The 25029-nt window shown below is 35.8% G+C and overlaps 1 protein-coding gene across 1 annotated transcript in view; it reads right to left on the reverse strand.

Moving 5' to 3' along the window:
- The window catches only part of Ndf (Nucleosome-destabilizing factor), a 108758-nt gene extending 83937 nt beyond the window's left edge, over positions 1-24821 (reverse strand). Inside the window, exons 1-3 of the mRNA XM_071596692.1 lie at positions 24753-24821; positions 24617-24653; positions 24069-24154 (exon numbers count right to left, since the gene is read on the reverse strand). Coding sequence (XP_071452793.1) covers positions 24069-24154; positions 24617-24653; positions 24753-24787 — 158 coding nt within the window. The 5' untranslated portion in view covers positions 24788-24821. The remainder of the gene's footprint in view (positions 1-24068; positions 24155-24616; positions 24654-24752) is intronic.
- Between the last annotated feature and the right edge of the window lie 208 nt (positions 24822-25029).

Consider the following 25029-nt stretch of genomic DNA (forward strand, 5'->3'; position numbering starts at 1 on the left):
CAAGTTGCTACAATTGACTTTGATATTGACCTTTCATGCATATTATCCGTTGCACTCTAATTATGGAATTATCCATTAGGTGTTGTAGTTCGGGCACTAAAAAAATTTTCCGACACCTTCTGAACATTTAATCCTAGGAAGACGTAGGCTAAACCCGCGAACACGGCAGAAGATTCTTGATACTTAAGGGTTTATCCCGTTTTGCGAGACCACATAGAAAATTTAAACGTCACCATAGAAGTGTCGGGGGGTCAATATTCCCACGAAATCCAATTTGGGCGGGTTGTTTCAACGTTAAAAATTGTTGCATCATCGCAAGCAAAAATGGACACGGGTCCCATTGCTCTTACACGTCGATCAGTGCCACGATATTAATTCAATATGTGACTTTCCCAACGTCTTCCTAAAAGTTTCTCCTACACTCAATTATCGCTACTTAAGATCTCCTCTAACGATCGATTAAAAGAGTATCGCAGACAATAATTGTATACTAATGCATCCCAGATACACATGAAATACGCCTCATTTGTCAATAATCCTATTAATCCAACGTAATTACTAATATCACTTCATCAGTTCCCGAAAATATCACAATATATAAATCCTAAGTGATACATGTGATTAGAAAAGGATGATTTAGGCGGCATAAGCATTGCGAGCCGAGTACGGTTAAGTTCACGGGCACGCTGCAATCATCTATTTCGGTCATTTACGCAGGTTAGGTCAGGAGAGACGTCACGAAACACTCGAGTCGGAAAGGTTGGTAATACGATTTACGATAAAAATAAATACAATATCAGTTTACCTCTGCATGGCACTCCAAGGAGTTATTTCAAGCATGCAGATAAATCATAAAAGAGCCTACAAGCGTACATACTACTATCCTCCCACAGACTTGCAAAGCAATACTGTGAAATTCAGTTTATAGCGGAAATTCCTTGAACTTTAAAGAGCGAAAAATATCTCAACGATCCAATTAGAGTAAAATCGCTACGCTGCAAAACATAGGACGTCCCACGGGTTAATGCACGTAACACAAATGAGGAAATCTCAAGTTCATCGGAGATAATTGAATGCGAAATTTTTCCAATGCCACAAGAATAAATAATCTAAACATCAGGAACAAATGCAAAGAATCAATTACTAATGTAATGAAAATACTACAAATATGCACTTCGAGGTTATAACAGTTCCGAAAAACAACATGATGTTATCGTAGACGAGGAAACGTCCTAATCATTAACTGAGAACATAGAGGGTTTTAAAGAACTCACAAAATGCTCACCTGAAGCAATTTGGTCTTCGGCATACATAAATTGACGGAAATACAGTCCACTAATGATTCCACGCGCACATAAATATGAAAGAAAAATTCAAATCCGCTCAATGCTACGGAGGAAAACTCGATTAATTGGATACCGTGCCTTTTCGTTTTGCTTGAAGTGATTTATGGCCTTAACATTCCTGGAACCTCCGGCAATCGGGGGGAACACGTCGCTCACACGACAAACATTAATGAATCGAACACGAGAGGCCTTACGAAAACGTTATTATAATTGTAAGCGTTGCAGTTTAAAATACTCGAAAGATGTTCTATTGATACTAGGCCATGTAGCCACCGATAAGCGTGACATTGACAACTTTCCACGAACCCCGGGGATTTTCCTCCCTAGTCTATGGAATATGATTAGGTACTCCTCATCTATGTGCGGATCACCATCCCTCAGTATTTCGCGTGCCACCGGCGTCGCCGAAATCGTTCCCTGCTTTTATTTCAGTTTTTTGAAAGGTCTTGCACAGGCCTCCGACCAACATGTAACTTTTAACATTAAAACAATGTCGTCTTCAACTCGAATTCCAAAGCGTGAGTGTCATATTCACGATTTTCATAGAAACTCCCTATTTTTCCAATCAATTCTGTTTCATAACCCCTTTTCTTCCTGGAATATTTTCGGCAATTGGGCAATTCCCGACTGAGTGGAGAGCCTGTTGATACGCTCTACAGAAGCGATCAAGAATTGTGCGTGGAAAAAGGCTCTCTTATAAATTGAATAAAGGAAGTTAGGCAGTCAATTTACTGATGTAATGCAAAGCTGAAATAATTCTCCCTGTATAAATCTAATTATTTTGACCTAATGGTTTAATTATATTCGTACTTCGAATAACCCAGACTATCAGGGAATACTGTGGAGCTATCTGTTCGCTCTTTACGACCTTTCATGAAACGGCGAACTTTCCATATGCTGTTTACTTCCAACATTTTTAGTTCATACGTAAGAATCCCGAGTTGATCCGTGAACATAGGGGCCTTCGACCAGCAATCGCCAGGACACTAGGCTTGTCTGAAATTATGAATACAGCAACTCCCCGGCGGGCCCGATACGCAAAATGCTAATACTTGGCACAAGAAGCATGGTATAATTAAAGCAAGGAAGCAATACTAATCAATAACTTCAATTACTTATACATATGAAACCGAAGAGATAAATGATAATATATACATAAATATATTATAATTATCAGGCATAATCCACTCAGTAAGCTCGCAGAATTTCAAGGGATATTGCTTTTTATTATGGAATGAGGTTCCTAAAGAAAAGTGTTGGATAAAAAACGGAGTCAATGATAAAAGGAAGCGTGATGTCGGAATACGATTCGGCACGAGGGAAACAAAAAGTTTACACGTGCATGCGCCTCGAGTGGGAAGCTCGACTGAGCCTCGTCTGTAATGAATAACTATCGAAAATAATCCTACTCTGACTGAATACTCATGATTCTATTCACCGAGGGCTTGGAGTCATTACAACCTGGAGTTCATTGCGTCAGTTTTTCAACATACTGATTTCATTTTTACGGCAGGGCGGGTACCGTGAGGTATGGGGCTTACCCAGAGCTTCTAAGAGGGAAAAGGAATGACGCACCTACATCAGTGACTGCATTGAAAGTCTGGCGCCAATCGACAGGTATCACGCACGCAAGTAGAACGTACGAATTTTGGACACAGTAGCGCAACGAATTTATTCCTTTATCGACTACGGGTGCAGAATACCCCGACAATATAATGATATCAACGGAAAGGCCCCATAATTGATAAGACTTCCAAAATCAGTTACACGCAATGGAATGTGGTGTCCTGTTGGAACTCTTAAATTTCTAGGTTTTCGGACGATCCATGTCCACATCTTCATGATCGTCGGAAACACTTCTACGAGATATGAAAACTTTCTATTCCGAAAGGGTGCGGTATACATGTGGGTACGAATACCTTCTGGTTGACATCAGCCCTAAGCCTACACCTTACGATGCCTTCCCCCCCCCCTCTTTCCCGATACCCGAATCTTCAACTCCCTTAACGCAAACACTAAGTTCCTCGTACGCCTAAATATTACTTCCAAACAATTGGTCTTCCTTTTTATTCATTCGCAAACTACTTTATGCCGTCTGCATCGCTCCTCAGCGACTTACGTCCATGCGTCTCCATAGCCAATACGCAAATCGCCGTGCTCCATATTTAAACCCCATTCTATTATTTCTTTAAATCCCCAATAATAAATTCCTACTATCAGTTCTTTTTTGCCGACACAACAGCCGAGGCAATTCTATCTTCGGCGTTCTCAATGGCATGCCCGTATTAGTTCTCATAATCTTCATGTCCCACATTGGGTCTGAGCGATTGTCATTAAATACACATGAAAAAGTAGCACAATAATGAGCGAACAAGACCAACTAGGGCCATCTGACGTCGAGCAATCGTCCCACGATCTCTAGGAAACAGCGTCAACTGGCAACTTGTCGAGTTAACAAGACACACGAGCACCATCGGATTTAACCTTGGTGCAGGTCAAATGCTCCGCGACGACGTGCCTCGGCACACTCCAACAAACGGCCAACTCGTCAGAGTGAATCGATACGGAGCAAAGGCAGCTAAGGATGTGGAACGAGAGAAAGGTCTCTACCGCTGCTGTAACTGCATCCGAGCGACTTCGCTGTCGTCTCTTCTTAAAAACCCACCGCGGTTCCATCCCCCATAGCCACCACGGGGAAAGGAGGAGGCCTCCCGTAAGGAGCCTACCCTCACTATCTTCCTTTTGCGGCGGGCAGTACAAAACCACCTGATGCTGCTGGCGGCTACCATGCGCCGGGTGAACAAAGGCGCACTCGACGCGTCACTTGAATATCACCAGGGGGACGGAAGGAAGGTAACTCTAGAAATTGAAGCTCGAGAAACGTCCAATGGAACACATTTGAAAGCACGTTGAACAACACCAACGATCCCATTTAAATGCATTTGCATACGACGCCAGAAAAATCCAGCAGACGCAGTACCCTTGTCAAGGCGGAGGACAGAAAAGATTCCATTACATCTTTTCTCAAGGAACTTTGGAAAATAATTTTCAACCGGAAAACGTAAAAATTCAGGCGGTGGGCGGCGGTTTCGTCGTAACATTTTTTTAACACAGCGCTTGTTCAAACATCTCTCAAGGAAAAAATATTTTTACGTTTACCAGAACTCTCCTATCCATAAAAGGTAATTGTACGAAAAGCAGTTGGCGATATATGTGATATTTGAACTTGCACAATTACTTCGGCCACGTGTTGTGAAATTCACACAGGGTATGGAGGCCAGTTCCGTCACCTGTGCCGAATGCGCTGTCCCAGAAATAATTGTACCCGAGTAGTTTCGGCGAAGCAGAACGATTTTGAAGGCGTGAAACGGACAAAGCGTGATGAAAAAAAATTCAATACAACATTAAGGTACTCATTCCTGTCTGGTTGCAGAGAAACCTACCTAATACAGGCTTCGAACTGCGACCTCGGAGACAATTAGCAGGCGAGGACTTAACCCTGTCACCATCAAGGACAACCACCTAATGCCCAGTGAAGTCGCGAATGTGATCCAAACAAGGTGAGCAGGTGAGGTTAAGTTACACAGATCGACATCAATCGTGAACATACGAAATATTAAGAAAGACCTTGCGCAAAACTACTACTGCAGGGTACTCACAGGACCGACGCGAGGAGGGAGGATTGACCACAAGGCAAGCGGGGAAGAAATAATCTCAACTAAGCATGCACTTGGAGAACGAAAGTTTTTATTCCGTGCTCTCGACGGCCTCGACACGCCGTTGACTGCCCGAAAGAAAGAATACTTACTAACAATGAAGCAATAAGGCGTTATTCACAAAGGCCAACACTACTACTATTCTCGCCTCACAAGACACAATATCTGAGAACCACAAGATTTAAACTACAAATACTTTCTACCTCCTTTCATACCGTCCAACACGCCTAGTCTTTTCCTCCCAAACATCACTTGCCTAAATTGCATTCATCTGTTGCAAGCCCTCAACATTCCGTCGTCACTCAACATGTTCTTCTTCCCCTTTTCCCGCCTTTTTTTTTAAATTTCGCCGGGAGCCGTTCCACCACCATGCCTGACAACTTATTACCTTGTTTTTATACCTGCCATTTTCATTTTTTCCTCGATTATCTAAACCCTCACCCAAAAACCTCTAACTCTAAATGCTTATCCTCTCTTGCGTAATGCACAACACCGCAGTTAGGAAGCGAAAAAAAACATAGCTCCCAATCAAGTGTAATATTGCCAAATAGGGTGCTGCGAAACATCCTAAAACAACGATTACCACATATCTCATATAACACACAATAGAGAGAGAGAGAGCATGAATCTATTTCCTCTGATTCAACAAAGAGTAACTACTATGCTTCCTAAAACTGTTCAATCGCCCGAAGGGTAAACAAAAGACGTTATCGGAATTCACGAAAAGGATCAAATAACGGACAAAACTGTGGATAATCACGTACTGACGACGTCCAAGGCTATAGTGTAAAAATCTCAGAAACCATGCCGGTGGAAGAGATAAGGGAATGTCAGCAGGCTGGCAGTTTCCAAGAAAGGTTTTACTACTCTTTGCCGCTCCTACGCAAAAAAATAAATACTCCCGAGAACAATTCAAAAGCAAACCGTAGTTCATGTATACATGCAGCTAATTACAGCTTCATGCACATAGTACGCTCCCCTCCTGAGAGAGAAATCCACGGCTACACCATTCCCGGTGACTCGACGAAACACACCCACAGTGATACCGAGAAACCGTAAATACGCCGCAACGAATAACGGCGACGCTTACTTCTACCCGAAGACACACCGATAAGTCTCTTTCCTTCACTTAGTGATTATAACGAAACACAATGGTTCGGAAAAAAATCTTTGGGGAAGTAAAACTTTTTTTTGAGAGAGGGACGACTGTGGATCTTAATTGCAGGCTGCCGTACTGACTGAAATTGAAAAACAAATAATGATAATGCTCCCGGCCGCTATTTCGCTCATAATAATCATTCCAATAACTAGAGAAGGCCTTCACATTCAGAAAAACGACCACGAGGATGTTATGGGCAAGTCATTAAACATTCTATAAGCACTGGTGATGCAAGGGTTTAAGCAAACATGTTGGGTGCAAAATCGATGAAAAATATCGCACGAAATATAGAGGAATTGGCAGGTAGTCAACAGAAAATTAGAACTAGCTTTTGCAAGATGGAATGCCAACAAAATAATGGTGTTACAGAATAAAATTAGACTTAAAAAAAGAGTGCGTACTGATGAATTTCAGGAAAAAGAGCAATACCCTCCCGAACGCCTACTACATCGGGAACTCCGAAATGGAATGTGTAGACTCGATTGAATACTTAGAAGTTATCCTGACTCAAGACCCCTTCGGATGAAACATACGGGGAATATGTGGACAGTCTAACAAAAAAATGGGATTTATTAAAAGAGTACTGGGTAAATGTGATAAAAACGTCAAACACAATTGGTATCTTTCGCTGGTCAGGCCTCATTTAGAATATGCTGCTGCTAGTATATGGGATCCTGAGGAATTTGAATTGATTGCCGAACAGGATCGCGGACAGCGTTGAGGAGTTAGATTTGTTAAATGCTGTTGCGATGAACTTAGTAGCCTATCCAAAAAATTAGAGCTAGACTGGGAATCACTGACGGAACGAATGTTAAATTACAGATTAAATCTCTTGCATAAATTGGAAGTACGTCTCTTCAGCAGTTATGTTGAAAATGTATTATTACCCCTATGGTACAAAGGTAGAGGAGATTTTGTCGATAAAATGAGAGATTAAGCGTGGAACAGAGAGATTTAAAATGTCCTTTTTTTTCACGAACGATAATGAATCAGAATAACGATGTCCAGCCGCGGCAAGGTCATATAAGTATCAAGACCATTTCGTCTCAAATCTGCCCTCCTTGCGTATGCATGCATGTGCATCGCAAGAGTGACCGTTGACCCGACTTGACCGTTGCCACCAGGACAATTGCCTAGTTGCAACGAGATTTATATAATAATAATACACGGGTCAAAATGAATCCGGTGTGTATTCACCACCTACCAAAAACCCTAGCAGTGGCTTTCAGGGTACTAAAATAACTAACTAAAAAACCGAAATGCAAAAAAAATCTGACTGCCGATCATACAAGGCTCGTATAAAAAGTATCGGGAATTGTTCCGGAAAAAAAGAATTTCGTAAAGCTATATTGCTACAGGGCCTGAAAATTCTTCTACGTACCCTTAAACATAGACACTCATTTGCCAGCGGTTTTTCGTCTATTCCTAGGCGCCCTGGTAGGCTGATTCCGGAAGTTCCTTGAAGGTACGCGTGGGAGCTTATTTGACGGCACTCAACGTCCCACGATGGGAGGATATCACTATTCGGAAAAGGAAATAGTCTGCTGGCGCCAAGCCGTGCCAATCCAAAAAGTCGCGGTCTTCGTCTACACATTGCAGGTCTTCGCAAGCAGACATTCGACTCTGCTTTTGGTCGTCCGTCAACATTTGCGGGAGGAATTTAACGCACAACTTCCGCATCGCCAGATTTTCCGTGATAATGATGCCCAGGGTCACCTTATTAATTCAAATACGATATGCGAACATAGGCGCACTTAACTGACGGTCTAATAAAACCGTGTACACTGCAATTAGAAAGTGAAAGAAGTGTTTCTTGGTACGTTGCAGGGCACAAAAATCGCACAAAAAGACAAATGAATTGAAAAAACCTGTCGCGCTACCTACGAGTTGAAATAAAAATCGAAAATAGCAAAAATTGCCATTCTTCCATAGGAAACCCATGTTAAGGGCTACCTTCTCCCCTACCGGAATAAAACTATTCTGTAAGTAGGCCTACTACTTTATAATACATGGAGCTTCAAATGTTTCCATAAACTATGAAAATCTAGTATCCTTGGTAGAAAAAGAAAAAAGGAAGGGAATATGAAAGTCCAAAAATAAAACCTGCATGCAATTTAGAGAAATGACCAATAACCATGTTAACCAAGGCAATAAGTTGCAGCTACACTTAAATAATTAATTAAAACAATGATTAAAATAATTTCTAATTAGAAATTCCACACATTTAACAGGAGATATTAAAAATGATATTGATAATTTATGAACTATTTGATGACCCAGGCATGTTGTGAAACAAAACCATCTCCATGATTAAATATTTTCATTTGGAAAAAGAGGGGATAAGAATGGAAAGCAGTGTCACCATTATAGGCAAAACAATGTATTTCTTTACAACCAATGCAATAGACACTTAAAATCAACTGAAGTATTGAATTATTATAGGGTAATCTATCGGTTAAGGTAGGTTTTTGGATGGACACAATTACCAAATAAATATTTTGTGACTCCTAACAAAACACTAAATCCAGCAACCTACTCTACATCAAAAGTATTGAATACAGTTAAAATTTATGGTTCATAACACACTCCTCAGCTGTCAATGTTTCAAGCACTTGGGAATTTTCTGTTTTCTCAAAAGAAAAAAAATTCATAAATATTGAACTGTCATTGAGTAAATAGTGAAAACAAAGGCAGCTGAATTTTTTGCCAATTCATAAATTGTGAGAATTATAACTCAATGAAAAATGTTAAAGACTTGGACAAGAACACCATTATTAACTTTTTGATAAAAAAGAAATATCAATGGAACTTGGAACATTGAATCGAAATAATATTTTATACTGAGATGTTTTGTTACGTGCTTGGCTGAAGGAGTTCTAATTGAGAAACATTTGGGGATACAAGAGTTAGATCTTACATGAAGAGGGAATGCTAGTCATAGCAACAAAATTCATCATTCAGGACTCTACTAGCAATATGATGGAAATAATTCAATCACAGCATACATTTTGGGGTTCCTCTCATCACACTCTTTATGCATTCGTAATTACTCAAGTTTTACTGACATGCTAGATATCACTGCAAGGAAACACTGACAAACTTCAAATGAAAAAGTAAATAAAATGCCCCAAGAGTAGCACCAAATTTTGGACCAAATATAAGGTAAGTAATGCAGAGATCCAAGTTTTTTAATAAAAAAGGGAATAGCAAAGCCATTATCCATGGACAGCATACAGGAACCCTGCCTAGGTAATCACAAGTTATCAGCAATTTCAACAATTTATCAATAAGAACATTGGCTAATATTTCTCATTTATTATGCTGTGGATTATTTCTAAATCCACGCCAGGATGGGAAAATATATTTATAGCCATGACTGGATTATCTCATGCATCTACAGATTTAAGAATTCAATGATTAACAGTTGAACACTTTGTACAAAATATCTCTCATTTAAAATAAATCTGGAATACTCGACAAAACATTAACAAAGACACAAGCATTGTGGAATCACACAACAGAGCATTATAACAATGGCTTACTCAGGATAAAAACCAACTCCTGAGAGGCACAAAATTCACCAGATGTTTACGCACCCAATTTGAAAACTTCGCCGGAGGTAAACCGAGGTTAACAGATAAGATTATTTATGGCAATGTTGACAAGCAATTGGTAAAGTAAACCTACCACTTATCCTTTGCTAGTTCAAAGTGGCCTGTTCATTTCTCAAAATGTTTGCTATTCACGACTTACTGCGGTGAAATTGCAAGCATTTTCACTCATTACAACAACGCAAGCATAAATATTACCGAATTTTCGTGCTTAATCTAAGTCAACAGGGATCAATCAAAATCATAACTCTTTGCAGGGTTGACTGATGAAATTTAATACTATCACTTTGCGTGGTTAATCTGTGCTTTGACTCTTATAACTTTTTATATCTTGGGAATAAATTAAAGGAGGACTTTGAATAGAACACTTATTTACAAATGAAAACCATGAAAATAATTGATTGCTGCTGTGACCCTAGCTAAAAACAATTCTTTCAACTTTGATGGTAATCACCTAATTCTCACAATATCTATATGACTACAGACAAACACTAGATCAAGTTTTATAATAGATTACTTGATCTGTCTGCTTCTGGGAACTAAGTCCCCATGCTTCTTATCTACTTATTTTGTCAAACCAACATTAATGAAGAAAAAAGAAACCACAGCATTCAAATCAAATATCACTGTCCTATCATCAAATCATAGCAAGATGATACGTGGAATGTACATCGCACATCACAAGAAATGTGAATCGAACAAATCAACAAATTTGTAAATCATAAAATCCACAAATTCTGAATAGGGCGGATGAGACCATTTTCTGATAATTCATGGGTTTCTATCACATTCTGGTATTGATTACCCTCAGTTGAACTTAGATGTTTCAATTATTCAATGGAAACCAAACCAAGGAAAATTTGAAGTGTTCTGTTTGTTTTACAATATCTTATAGCTGCTGATCAGTCAAATACATTCATGAACACAACATTATTCAGCATATAGTACTGCTAGAATAATTAGAACTAGAATAATTGTCTGACTCCTCGGGAGTAATTATATGAGGGAGATGTAATTCACAAATGCCTATGGTGACCTTTTCTCTGGTCAGATTTGCCAATCCTAATTGTGTGTGCTCTGATACAGCCAAATGTGCCAATGACCTTTGGAAAATTCATAAATATTTAACTGTCATTGAGTAATTATTGAAAAAAGCGGTTTCTTTTTTAGCTAGATGTATCACATGATATATTATAGAGGCAACAGAATCCATAAACCAAAGCTTCAACAGTAAAGACAATTGTCACATCCTTCTTTGGTTATAAAAAAATTAGTTCTGACTAAAATGCTGACAGAAGTCCGAGATTAGAGAAGAATGGTTTTGTATGGTTGACAGGAATAAATAACCATGAACAATGCTGGTGCCTTCCATAGTACTGAGATTGACAAGGCTGCATTCTCTTAAGGATCAATACGTATGCTGCCACCCATTGACAAACAGTTCACCAGAATATCAGTTGGCATCTTGAGATTACAAGCTCACCGAACTACTGGTGAAACTGTTGCCAACTGATAGCGACATATGTGATGAAACTCTGGAGAAAAAGGTCTAAACCAGCCTAATAGAATCACTGAAAATGTACTAAGACTATACCGTCATCTAAACAGAAAAACCTTATTCTGACAAAAAATATTCTAAGACATTCTAGGATATATTTAAAAGCGTAAAGATTCAAAAGTATTAACTGGAGCTGTGGCTGAAAATATATCAAATACTAGCCATGAATATTGTGATCTACCAGAATATAGGGGGCTTAACTAAAGAAAACTATAAATTATGACACCAAAACCCCAGTGATTACAAATTCAATACATTTCATTACCACTGAAAATAATCCTCTTACTTCTCTAATAAATCCTGAACCAGAATAAAATGCAAATGATTTTTCTATTACATATCATGATTCCGTAAAGAAGAATAAAGGATTGTAATTAGTATCACAACAAATATATCTCTTTATAAGGGTCACTATAAGATTCCATTTGACACTAGTTCAAATTAGGACCATTCAAAGGACCAAAACAGAGAATTTTCATATTTCGCAACTTTCCAAGAACTGGAATAACTACGGGCATAATTTAAGCTTCATGCGACAAAGGAGACTCCTAATTGGAGAAAAAGTGCTCACGCATAATTTCCACTTACACATGATTTTGTCTAAATACTTTTCCTCCCACAGTTGAAGTTGATTCAAAGGAAAGTGATTAACTATTCTTTTGAATCCCTAACAAAAAGGAAGTAACACACTATTAACAAAATCTGGACAGCCTTCTTTCAAAACAAAATAACACAATAGTATTCAAGAAAAAAAAACTTTTCACCATGCTACCATAAAAGAGTAGAGTATATCAAATACACACAATAATGGCAACAATTACAATACTTTAAACATGGAAAGATATGCCAAATCAACTAATAAGATTTGAATTTTTTATGCCCTGGTAATCCAATGTTAATCCATTTTATAAACCCAGTACGCATTACTCAGCAATGGATTACTATAACATAATCGTTTGCCACTGTTTTATGATTTGAGATAAGGGAAAATTCTATGAATTGAAAACTGAAAAAATCACAATTCAATACTCAATTTTACATTCAACCAAAATACCATGTGCAAGAATTCAAAAGTTTAAAAGAACCATATTACAAATGGCTTAGTCCAAGTTCATTATTCACCAATTTCTTTGTGTCCACACTTAGTAAAGCTTAAAAGTAGGTTAGTCTTGCGTTAAGGAATGAAAATTTTGCTGTCTGTGACCCATTTGCTAATTAAGAATATATCAAAATGCATATACTAACCTTAATATATGAACACTTTCCCAGTTACATTACATAGTCCAGGGAGAATGACATGATACTCATTTTCCTCTGCTGCTAATTTATATTAAACTTTAAAAGAGAACATGACTATTTTAAACCCATCATAAACATCAATAAAATTTACTCTTTGCAGACAGATTACTCTAGCATATATAAAAAGGATGACTAGACCATTTTCCAAGACATTAAAACAAAATTTGCATTGAAATGCATATTAACGGTGACTTCGTTAAAAGTTACTGTTGCGGCTTCTCCTGCAGTTTCTTGGAAATTATTAATCGACAACAAAATGCAAAAATCCACATGGTGGCTACACATGGAATATCACAACCAGCAGTTTAACGTTCCAACAGACGGATAATGTACCCACTCAAAGTGCTCACCACCCGGGCCCTCTGGATGGGAAGCCAATAAGTTAGCCACAAATATTGATCAACAAAGAACTTGGGATTACAAATTGATCAAAGGAGTAGTCAGAAAACTGGTTTGTTAGCCTGAATAGCAACTACATACGAAGTCCCAAATGGGTATACCGTCTTTCCAATTCTTAATCTCCAGTCTAAGGCCTAACTAGAGACCTGTCCATCATAGGGCTGGGCAATGAGGTCTCTCAATTTGACATGATAGTAGAAGCCATTCCTTAAGGAAGTACCTTGAGATACACAACTCATAATTGTAAGACTAACATAATTCCAAAACTGACTCAGTCCTATCAGCAGGTGATGTTGAACAAAAGTTTCTGAAAAACTTCTGAAAACATAGAAAAAACTTAATTACTATTATTATATTTATAAGTCTGTACTTTAAAGGAGTCCGTAGTAAAAATAGAGGAGTGAAAAAGTTAGACCAACACACTTATCCATTTGGAAAAAATAAGCATGAAAGACAAACTCAAGATCGAGAGGAAATTTTTTGTACACAAACAGTTCCTGAATTCCAGGAGAAGAACTTTAAATGCTTGTAAACCACAGCAAGCATATGTTAAAATGTATGGCGAAAGGGAGCCATTTCTGTTTCCATAGCAATGAGCATCCTTGTCAAACTAACAACACTCCAAAGTACTAGTGCGAATTCTAATGGAATTACACCAAATGAGCAGATTCAAAACAATTCTGAATAATCGCCATCAGTATGATGGTGTAAATACCCAAGCATCAAATTTTCAAAAAACCCCACCAAGAGATTTCCACATTTTCGCATGACGTTCAACGGAATGTCAATGATAAATGACCATTCTCATGAAACCTTCATTGGATCAAATATGGACATTAATTGCAGTATCTTTAATGAAGTTTATTTTCATTACAGTCATACGTTCAGCATCAGATAAAATGTAGACTTATATTCCTTAAAAAGCTAAAATTCGCAAATGCAAAAAGAGATGCCATCAATGTAGAATTTTTTTTCTAATTTTAACACTTCAGCATACTCTATTTTGCCTACTCAAAAAAACCATTCATGCATACTCACATGAATTATTAAATATACTTCCAAATGGAAAAGTACCCACTTTAAATAATGAACTGCCTTTAAATGACATCAGCCAAAACCCAATTGAGAAGTTTTAACCCATGAAATGCTTTAAGCATGACTAAAAAAATGGAAAATTTGTTCACTTGTTAAAAACCAAAAGGTGATAATTCTTTATATTGACATAAATTCTGGCTTTGAAGTATTTGTTGCAAAACTTTTATAATGGTTATAGACTGTTATGTCACAATAAAGGAAAATTTTCACGACTTCCTGCTAGCTTCATTTCTCAGTCATGCAGAGTTTTCATACCACAATTTTTAGCAACGTAGGTCATTCCTCCATTTTATTTGTCATCAAAATTAATGCTGAATGAATCAAAAGAGAATTGAAATGAAAAAAAAACAAATAAAAATCCCTCCACACAGCAATATTTTAAAACCCACATATCTCTTGCCTGATTTACTCTTCAAAATAATTGTTACGATCGTTTCCTTTGTTTTGAGTTTTGAGATTTCTAAGATGCGATTACCAATTACGATGAGATTTCTTTTTAGTGCGACTTTAAGTGCTTTTCAAAAGAAATTATGATAAGCAGATGCTAAGTAAGATGAAAATTGAAGTCCATATAATCCAATCAACTGAACAAAGATAAAAAAAAGCTCAAAAACCATTTTTATGAAATTACCACTATTTTTAATCAATGACTATAACCCTATGAAATGTAGCCTAGGTGATTAGCTGAACTTAAGTAAGTATAAGTTTCCCTAAAAACTGGAAAGCTTGCCACTTAAAAAGCATTTTATATGAATATAAGAGAAAATGATGCAGATCTACCACCATAGCTATTTAGTTCTCAAACGTTTTTATTCATAATTGAAGGCTTGTGGAGCATGTGATTTTACTGCTTTGATTCCACTCAATAACATTGAGATTTATAAAAAGAGATGATGCAATATGATTCTTGTCATAAGGCCCATAATTTATTACAAATGTATGAATAATTCAGAACTCAATTTTAGTTTTCACAAATTCTATTATTTCCAAACTCTTAATGAATGCACAAATTAAAATTTTATATTTTATCATCTCAATTTATCAAAGGAATTTCCCTATCATGACCAACATTCTCAAGAATCCTTTGATGTCTCCTGGCATCACAAAGACCATTACAACCGCATTAAATGTTAAGTTTGATGAGCCCAAGGAGTACTGCACCATGCTTCCTTAGACCTCAGAAAAACTCAACCAAAGAAGTATGAATGGCCTCTTGTTCCTGTCGAGTAGAATACTTATTTTTACATTTTTCCTTTAGGTACAAGTGGAGATTGTAAAATGGCCCGACTACAAACTAAAATGTGGACTCTAACTGGGGTAGTTGTTAAATAAATAGACAATAACATTATATGAGAAATCCAAGAGGATAATTTAAACTCATTAGACACTATAGTCAAGTGAAGATATGGGCTACCAACTGGAGGGCATGAGTTCATCCCTGGGAATACCTCACGGGACCCGCAGCATCACGTGATCTGTAAGACTTTTCAGGTACCTAATCTTCCAGGGAAACCAAAGGAAGCACATAAAATTAAACTGAATCCCATCTATAATGTATGAATTTCAAATACTTCTGGGATTAATACTTGGCGAGCTCAACCGTCACATATCACACTGACGAGAGTAAATTACTGTGGTATTATAATAATAATATTTCAATATGCTGAATTCTTAACTGAATTTTTTAGGATCCATGTTGAGATATGTACATGTATCTGCCTAATGTGATAATCCCCAAAACATTAATTCTCAGAAGTAAATTCATACATTTCGCTCAGGAATAAATGTCATACGAGTCCCAATGGGGAATTCCTGTAATCTCACTAGTTACCAACATATTGAAAACTTCTTAAATAGTAGTTTCTTCATTACAGAATATTTTTTAATTAACACAAAGCAAATCAATTAGTAAAATAAGTGGTGGATAGCCAATTTGGCATGTTTACCACATTGCTGAAATAACTTCAACCATACAATAGACATAATATACTAGATGCGCATTTTTAAATTGGATTTTTCAAACGTGGGACATTGAATTCGGTCGTTTTTTCTTAAGATGGTAAAAAAAAATTCTTTCCCCTTTAATACAACCACTACAATTACAGGCAAAATATTTTTTCATTATACAAAGTTATCTTTTACAAATATCAATTTACTCTGATTTTTCCATGTATGTACCAGTACTTTAAAAAAACCATTGGTAACATTTACACAAGGATGGCGCATTCTCAGAAAAGATAGTGATGTTTGGGACAAAAAACTGAATTACTTGATTACTTGAATGACACCACAAGAATCAAAATATGTGCCAAATATATTTATATCAATACGAAAACATTACAATTATGAATATGTGGTGAATGCCAAATTAACATGGGGATAGTTTTCAATGATTTTATGCCGCAACTTTAAATTTTATATTTTTCCATGATCTTTTTGCAGGAATTGGGGGTGACTTTAAATTAAAATTGTGGGAGCTGTGGAAAAAAGTATTGACTTTCCATTATAGGGGGTGAGGGGGATCAGGATTTATCTTAACATAGTTTATTATACTATCATCCCAACCGCTACTTAAAAGAAAGAATTTTAATTGTCCCTCTTCACTAAAATATACACGAGGTAAATGCTCACTAACGACCAAATTATTGATCAAGTATTATTATAAGCAAAAATGAACCTGGGAAAATTTTCCTATTGTTTATCTCATTTAACAATCATTCTGAAAACTGCTTTTATAAAAACTTTTTTAATTTAATAATAAATTTTTATTATCATTAATACTGCTTAATATTATTATTTTACTGATTTATATTATATAAATACTGCTTTTCTAAAAACTTATTTTAACTTAATTTAAAAACTTTTAAAAGTACCAGCTGGAAACATTAATAATTAAATAAGGATGAATGTTTGGAGGGGATTCACATCCTCAGAATCCATAAAAAAAGGGAAGCTGCAAAATGATGGACACAACATGAAGAGGTGATATAAAAGATTTGAACGAGACAAATGAGATAAGAAGACCAGACATTAGCTTGAAATAAAAATGACACGATCACTGCCTCCAGCACTAATCTTAATTTGGAAAATGGATAACTGAAACTAATGTATATGACATAAACCTGAGAGGAAATTCTTTGCACCTGCAAGGAAAAAATGAAAAAGTAATTTCCTAGAGAAATCTAGAGTGAAGTAGTGCCGGACTGGAATGTCTACCTCTACAGAAATTAGAGAAATATAATGCCAAACTTATTGCAATTTTTATAGGTTATTTACTGGTTAAGGTAGGTTTTGCATGAATACAACTACCAAATATTTCTCTTGTCTCTCCTATCAAAACACAACATGTTACTCTACAACAAGCCCCTCTCCATATACTTTCTTCCTCCCAACATCCTTATCCTATTCCTGCCCCTTCCTTGTTAACCCAATGATCTCTCCTCTAACAGACTTATTCCGATGTGACTCATCAATTCTTATACAGCAAAATAAAAAAATTAGATCTATTTTGAAGGATTTCAGATAATAACTCTGCCATATCATTTCATAGATAATTAGGCTAAAAATTCAAAGCACAACTATGTTTATTGAACACTTCAAATTATGACTGACATTGCAATACAAATTGTAAAGTACTTGAAGGAACTGGGAAACCTATTGCACTGGTATACCGTCTATATTGTACAAAACTTTCATTATTTTTCCAGATATGTAACATTTATGTAAATATACCAAAAGCAAAAGAATTAATTACTGCCACAATTCTAAGCCCTGGAAACTAACTGCTGTCAAAATAAATTCTCACCACTAACATCTTACTAGGCTCATTGCTGATGCAGACAGCATGTCACAATTGTAAAAATTGTAAACTTTCACCAAGGCTTTAAATTCTATTTTCTTAGCATGGAATGGCCTTTAATCTTAATATGTATGCACATGTAATAAACTGTTCAAATGTTAACTATGATAAAAATACTATTCTCAACTATGCAAAAAACATGACCTTGAAATTGCCATAGTCTTTTAAGGTCTGGCAAAGAAATTAACGTCAAGGAAGACCAGAGAAAGGAGAAGGAATAATGTGAGATATTACACCAAAATCAGAATAGTGGGACAGAGATTGGAATTACCCAGGAACTTCCAACAAAGCAATAACATCCTCAAATTGATTGATTAATTGCACTTAGCAAACAATTATTGATAGGTAAAATTTGACAGTTGAATGCTTTGAAATATATTCTGATAAGATTCCACTAAAATTAATTCTTTGGTGATTTCATATGTAATAAAATAATCAAATACTACAACCCATTATTTTCCCCTAGCCTACCAAGAAATCACCGCAAACGAGAAAAATTTATTTCGACCCTTTACTATTTGAAGACTTTGGAACAGATCATTGAACCTTCTCATCAAAAAGGAGGGGGGATTAAGAGCTGATACTATGATGGAACCAAAGAGATGTAAACTGGGAATGAACCCAACAATAAAGGTATGTTGGGAGTATAAAGGTCGATGTGCCACCTGGGAGACTTTGATGCACTTCCTAGCATTAACCACTATTTACTATTGAGTAAAGCAGGTTTTTTTATAAATTTTATTAACCAAATTTGAAATGGTATTTAACTATTCAATTAGTACAGTACCCTAGTTTGTGCGAACATATGAATATTCATGTAGGTATCTCCAATTAAGGATATTAAACATATTTAGACTTTCCAAAGCACCCAAACTACCTATCATGTTCCATCAGGAAGGAAACACTTCTAGCCCTCTCCTGTAACACCAAGCCCATTGCTATGTCCATCACAAAAAAACTTCTTAGTTAATAACATTTAGTTTGATGAGGGTAGAGCCTTCAATTTACACTAGTCACATCTACTTTGTCGGCACAAATAATTATGCAAATACACTCCCCCTTAACCTAATAGTGATTCAAGTTTCAAGTATGAAATATCTTCCCTAATACCTTTTTACAATTGAGTAAATAACATAATTAAAATTGCACCAATTCCTCAGTAATTCTTATTTCATTAATGAAATTACGTACACTAATCAGTAAGTAAGATGCCATTTATGGATGGCATGTGGTCACTATTGAGAAAATATTGTGTGCTACTTGATACCATGAGGTATTTTTTTGCTGGACACCATTGCATAATGTGACTTTTAAAGGAACTGCCAGGCTATTTTGTGAAACCCGCATTAGCATGTGTGAACTGATCTAAGATTTTGGGAAGCACCTAATAAAATTGATTTTAAAGTTAACATTTTTTACCAAATTAACCTCTATCACCTCTGTCCTTCTCTCACCCAAGATCACCCACCACCAATCTATGATAAACTCACCCAAAATAGAATTTACGATTAAAAGATTCTAACAACCCTCATGGCAATGAATACCTGAATTGAATAATTAATGCAATTATTTTTCAAAGCAAGTTAGAAACAGGTCTCAGCATGCCAGCACTGTTTATAAAAAAAGAGATTGGAAGAATTAAATCTTACCAATAAAACATATTCCAATACAAAAACCCCAATCTAAGTTGATAGAACACAAAAACAGAATTATTTCACTTATGCCATTCTTACTACCATATTTTATAATCATTTTCCACATTAAAATGATTAGTTCACTTCATAATTCACCCTATGAAGCCTCTAAGATATATTATATCTTAGTAAAAATTATCTTTGTTATGATATAATTATTGGGCCCACTAAGCAGCAATAATTCTTGACCAAGTTATTTTCACTGCTGTCAACTTACTCTCAGCGCTCAAAGAGAAGTCACATAATAAGTCCTTCTAAGTTCTTGCAGAGAACACCATTCTGACTAATCATATGTAGCAGTACTATTATTTTCAATTAGTTTTCATTGGTAGATTTAACAATTTAATCTCATTTTAAAACTGTTTTAAAGGATTTATAAAGTTTTCAGTGGAGAGTAATAATTTCTGAAACAAAGTTTTGTTTTTTTAACCCGTTACATAAATAAATAGAATGTAGAGTAGGTAAGCATTTAATTTTCAGGTGAACTACCAACGGCAGTATCGATCAAAATCATATGATATCTAAATCACCATTCAGGTAAGTACTAACTAAATTGTAAGCAATGCAAAATTGCTACTTTGTGGTTTAAACTCCTTAGATAATGCACACTATTTCCATGCAGTAAAAAATTATAAAAGTTTTCGTTTCTACCAATTAAAATGTGTATCTTTCTGATTACACATCTAAAGCAATCCTTAAAAGAATTGTTTTTAACATATTTCCCCAAACAATTGAACACGAGGAAGAAAAATTCAGTCAAATTACAATTATAATCCAAGAAAAAACTTTGCAATTAATTTTGCATCCTCAAAGAATGATAAAACTGAAGATGAGTTTTTTCATAAGCAGAGAAGACATATGATAGCGGAAAACTTTCCATTTGAGAAATAAAATGAGTTTCCATTTTTTTATTTAGGTCATAGTAATGTGAACTCTTATCTTTCAAATACATTTTAACTACCTATATATTGCAGACATTTATAAAATTTTCTTGTAAGAAGCCACAGCGAAAAACGATCAAACCAAACCATGAACTATCATCACCGAGGCTCTTAATTAATTGCTATAACTTTTGATGATAAGAAATCATTCAATGCCTTGAGCACCAGGCGAAAAATAAAATGCATAAAAATTTATCAAAATTTAAGGTATTGTTTCTCCTGTGTACAAAACCTGTGAGTAACACAATGCTGTTCCAAGGCTAACACCAAAAATAACATACCTATCTCTCCTTTGCCAGAAAATTCATCAGCATAGCACTGAACCATATCACACTTGCGTACTGTGTTCCAGTATTTTCTTCGTAAAAAAATGAATATGATGAGATGTCGACAACTTTAAGTTTCAAGCCATTCAGTGCATTAAGTCTGCAAGATATATAAGAAGTGTAATGCCATTTTCAGGTAACATACACACCACGGGAGGATTTGAAGATGTTTTCCATGAGTGCCAACCATTTCAGCACACACATTGCCTATCTCGCAGGATACACAACTTTTGAACCTAAAAATTAATTCTAATTTACTTACGCTTAACTGATCACAATTTAATATGCAAATAGTAACAGTGCCCTGCTAATTATAATGAAATTCTTATTCCAGCTAATTCACTCAGGCTGAGCTCATCACTCTACACACAAAAATATTATCTCTTATCATATTTCAACAGAAAGAGATAGTAATAAAAATATAGAAATCTATTGAAATCATTATGGGATTACTTAATTTAGGGATAGAGGTTTGACCAGAAATGCCATATGCTTGAAACTTCACTGTTTAGTACTTTGAGTTGTGTTAAGTAAGCATTCAAAAATAACATACTAAAGTACTGCTACATGTATACCTTCACCCCAGAAAATACTGAACTAAGTGAAAAAATTCTACAATAAATTAACTTTGTAAACATTGTTGAGTACATTCAGTGGCCATACCTATTATGCCAGCACAATTTAAATTTACATTCCCATGCAATTTAAGTATTTCCTAATACTAAACACTAATGGAGACAATACTGGATGTGCTGGAATTAAACCTACAAAAGAGTACTTTATAATAACAAAACCTATAATCATAGTCGCTTCAAAAAATGTCTCTACCAGCATAATTTAGATAAGATAGATCACTCACATTGTGTCAACGGTGAATTCCATTTAAGGTCACATGCAAATGGCAAAATATGATACTGCCACTTATTATTAATGCACATGCATACTGACAAGCTACCACTGCATGTATCTTTCAAAAATTTTGCACAAAAAAACAAATAGATATCCTGATAAGTGGTCGTCATAATTTTCCCTCACTTCTCCCATCATCCACTCTTCTTGAACAGTATAAGCATTTGTTAAAATTTAACTTTTGATAAACATTTTCATTCACTTATGCACACCGAAGTTAAGGTTAAGTAAATGACCGACATCTGTTCTCCTCCTAACCACCATTCCAGCAGTTTCCCAAACAGAAAATAACTTATGCACAAACTTACGTTAAGCTACTACTTACCACAATCCCATATTCAGTACAATTACAGGGTATGCTGTCACTTTTATTTCTATTAAATCAGAATACGATGAAAACACAAAATAAAATTGACATATAATATGTCATGCCAGTATCCAATGAAAATCAATTGTGATTATGCAACTACACAAGCCCTATACTAGTTTGTGGTCCACTACAAATCTCTGTCAGTTATCTTATTAACTCAACATTTAACCTAGCATCCAAGACAAAGAACCTAAAACGTTCAGTTCACCTTGAATGTATGACTGCAACAGTAAAAATGGGCTTGCAAAATGCTGTTGGTATCTTGATGTATCATTTACAGACATTGGTACATGGGAAAACATTTGTAACATTAACAACAATGGAATAGACCCATTATACTGATGCTAATTGAGCTTAAAGAAACCACCCATTGATCTAAGCATATATTTTTTGGGAACTGATAAGAGAATTGTATCATTTTACAATAATATCAAAATGGATGGATGAAAATAAATGTATCCCAAGTGAACCTAACATTTTGGAATATGGGCCATAACTGATGATATTCTTTGTGTTAAGTAAAAAAAATAGGTCACCAAAATTTAAATAAAGAAAGTCTACAATATGGGAAATGATTTCACAATCCTAAAAGCATTAAATTTCAAAGATGAATTTATAATAGCACATGGAGTAAAGTAAAGAGGGTCTTCTGAGAATCCTACAAGTGTTTTGAATTTCACCAACACTTCATTGAGCCAAACTAAATTCCTATTCTCAATAACCCAAATTCACCATTCTCGTTTAATTTTGTATTTTCCAAGGACAACTGCTGAAAAATCATTTCTGTGACGATTCCATCGAGATTAACGTAATTTCATTATGTGAACCCAAATTTAGAGATGAGAAATGATTCAATCCCTCCGATTCATACATCTTGCAGACGAATAGACCATACGTGGGTTAATAGCACTTTCAAAGCTCGTTAACTTAGTTTCATACTACTTGGGACATTAGTTTAAAGGTTAACCATATTTAACTCAGTGGGATATTAGTGAAGTATTTGGCATACCCTGTCGTAACACCACTCATTTGACAGATATTTACGATATTAAATCTACGATTAGGAGATTTGTCATGTAAAAATCTATGAAAACATAATTCAAACCCACTGACCAAACTACACAAACAAAATAGTCTATAGCACGGGCCAGTCATTCCAGCAAACACGACCACTAAGACAAACAACATGAAAAATATGTGCTAATAATACATCCAATTATGGATTACCATTAAACAAATAACCGACACTTTTTTTGGAGAAATAGTACAAAGATGTCATATGGAAAACAATGCACTGAATACGTCATTGGAAAAATATTACACATACATGTTTAACACTTCTGCAATATCAGCAACGTAATTATCAGTAACGGTCGGTGGTCTACTGTCCTGCACAATGCGACTAGCGTAACCATATATCAAGAGCATAGTAGGCCATCGAGCGTAGGCCATCAATAAAATTTAGTAAACTACAGTACCACAGTTTATAAGACCAAAATATTTGACAAAAACATTTAATTGAGGCTATCCAAAAATGAGCTTGTCACGAATAAAATGCTAATAAATAAATTGCAAGTAAAAGGATGTACGTTCCGCTGTAAGTAGAACGCACAGATCATCTGCACTGTGTAGGGCGCGAAACAATGTTGCAGCGAGAACATGAATGCTATAATTCACAGGGAAATACTGCCACCTAAGACTATGTAGCTGCGAAATACAAGTACTTGGAATGAAGTTGCATCACCCATTCTTAAAGGTAGTATAACAAGGAAAAGAAAGTACTTACTAATTATTGGTTCCGAAGAAAAAGATACAATGAAACCTGCTTTTCTTGGATACCGGCCTTTTCAAGTCCTTCGTCGGGCTGGCAACCTGGAAATATAAGACTTAATAAGAGTCAACGCACTGCTACAAAAAAAGGATGTTTCCGTATATTACGTGAAAGAATTAAACTGTGAAAAATATAACCGTGAAATAATGGAAGTACGTAAAGTAATGAAAACTTAATATTCCGATTATCTTCTTCACGAAACTTTAGATTTTTTTTAACAGTAACGACACAGATTGAAAATTTTCACTCCGCATGTCACTATTATCCTAGTTTGAACTAAATAAGAAAACTTTACACCAAGACAGTCTCACGTCAATTAGACAACATAAATACTCGAAAACAACGACGACACAATTAACAACATATTGCACAGGACTACAGCATCACTCGCAAGAGCCGACAGTTAAACACTGTTCCTCCACGATCATTCAGTTTACTTCCCGCTCGCGGGCTCACGCAGGGCAACCCTGTGTTGTGTCGTAAAGTGTAGCTTCACCACTTACCCGACCGGGCCACGGGGAGAACCCTTTCATTTTGGCCCTGTAATCAAACAGCAAAATTCAAGTTAAGAAATTAGAAACAATCTACACCTGTCTAAAATTAGAAACATTAACTACGATTATACAAAGAGTTTCTTACCACACCAAATCACCGATCTTGAAGGACTCGTCCATTTCGGTCTCTCAAATTCAAGTGATAGAGTAGGTGGGAAAAGCGTCGTTTTCTGGTAGAGATCGGTCTTCGCAACAGTTTTGAAATCAATGTTTAAAGGTATTTATTAGTAAGAAAATTACATGTATGTCTTTAAATTATTAAATTAAAACGTAATTTTTATATTAAAATTTGAAAATAATAAATATTTTTATTATATGTATTCTTTTATATCGAGCTTATGGGCGAGTCATGTAAGCAGTTC

The sequence above is a fragment of the Hetaerina americana genome, unplaced genomic scaffold, assembly GCF_022747635.1.
Source record: "Hetaerina americana unplaced genomic scaffold, ioHetAmer1.1.p SCAF_8, whole genome shotgun sequence".
NCBI lineage: Eukaryota > Metazoa > Arthropoda > Insecta > Odonata > Calopterygidae > Hetaerina > Hetaerina americana.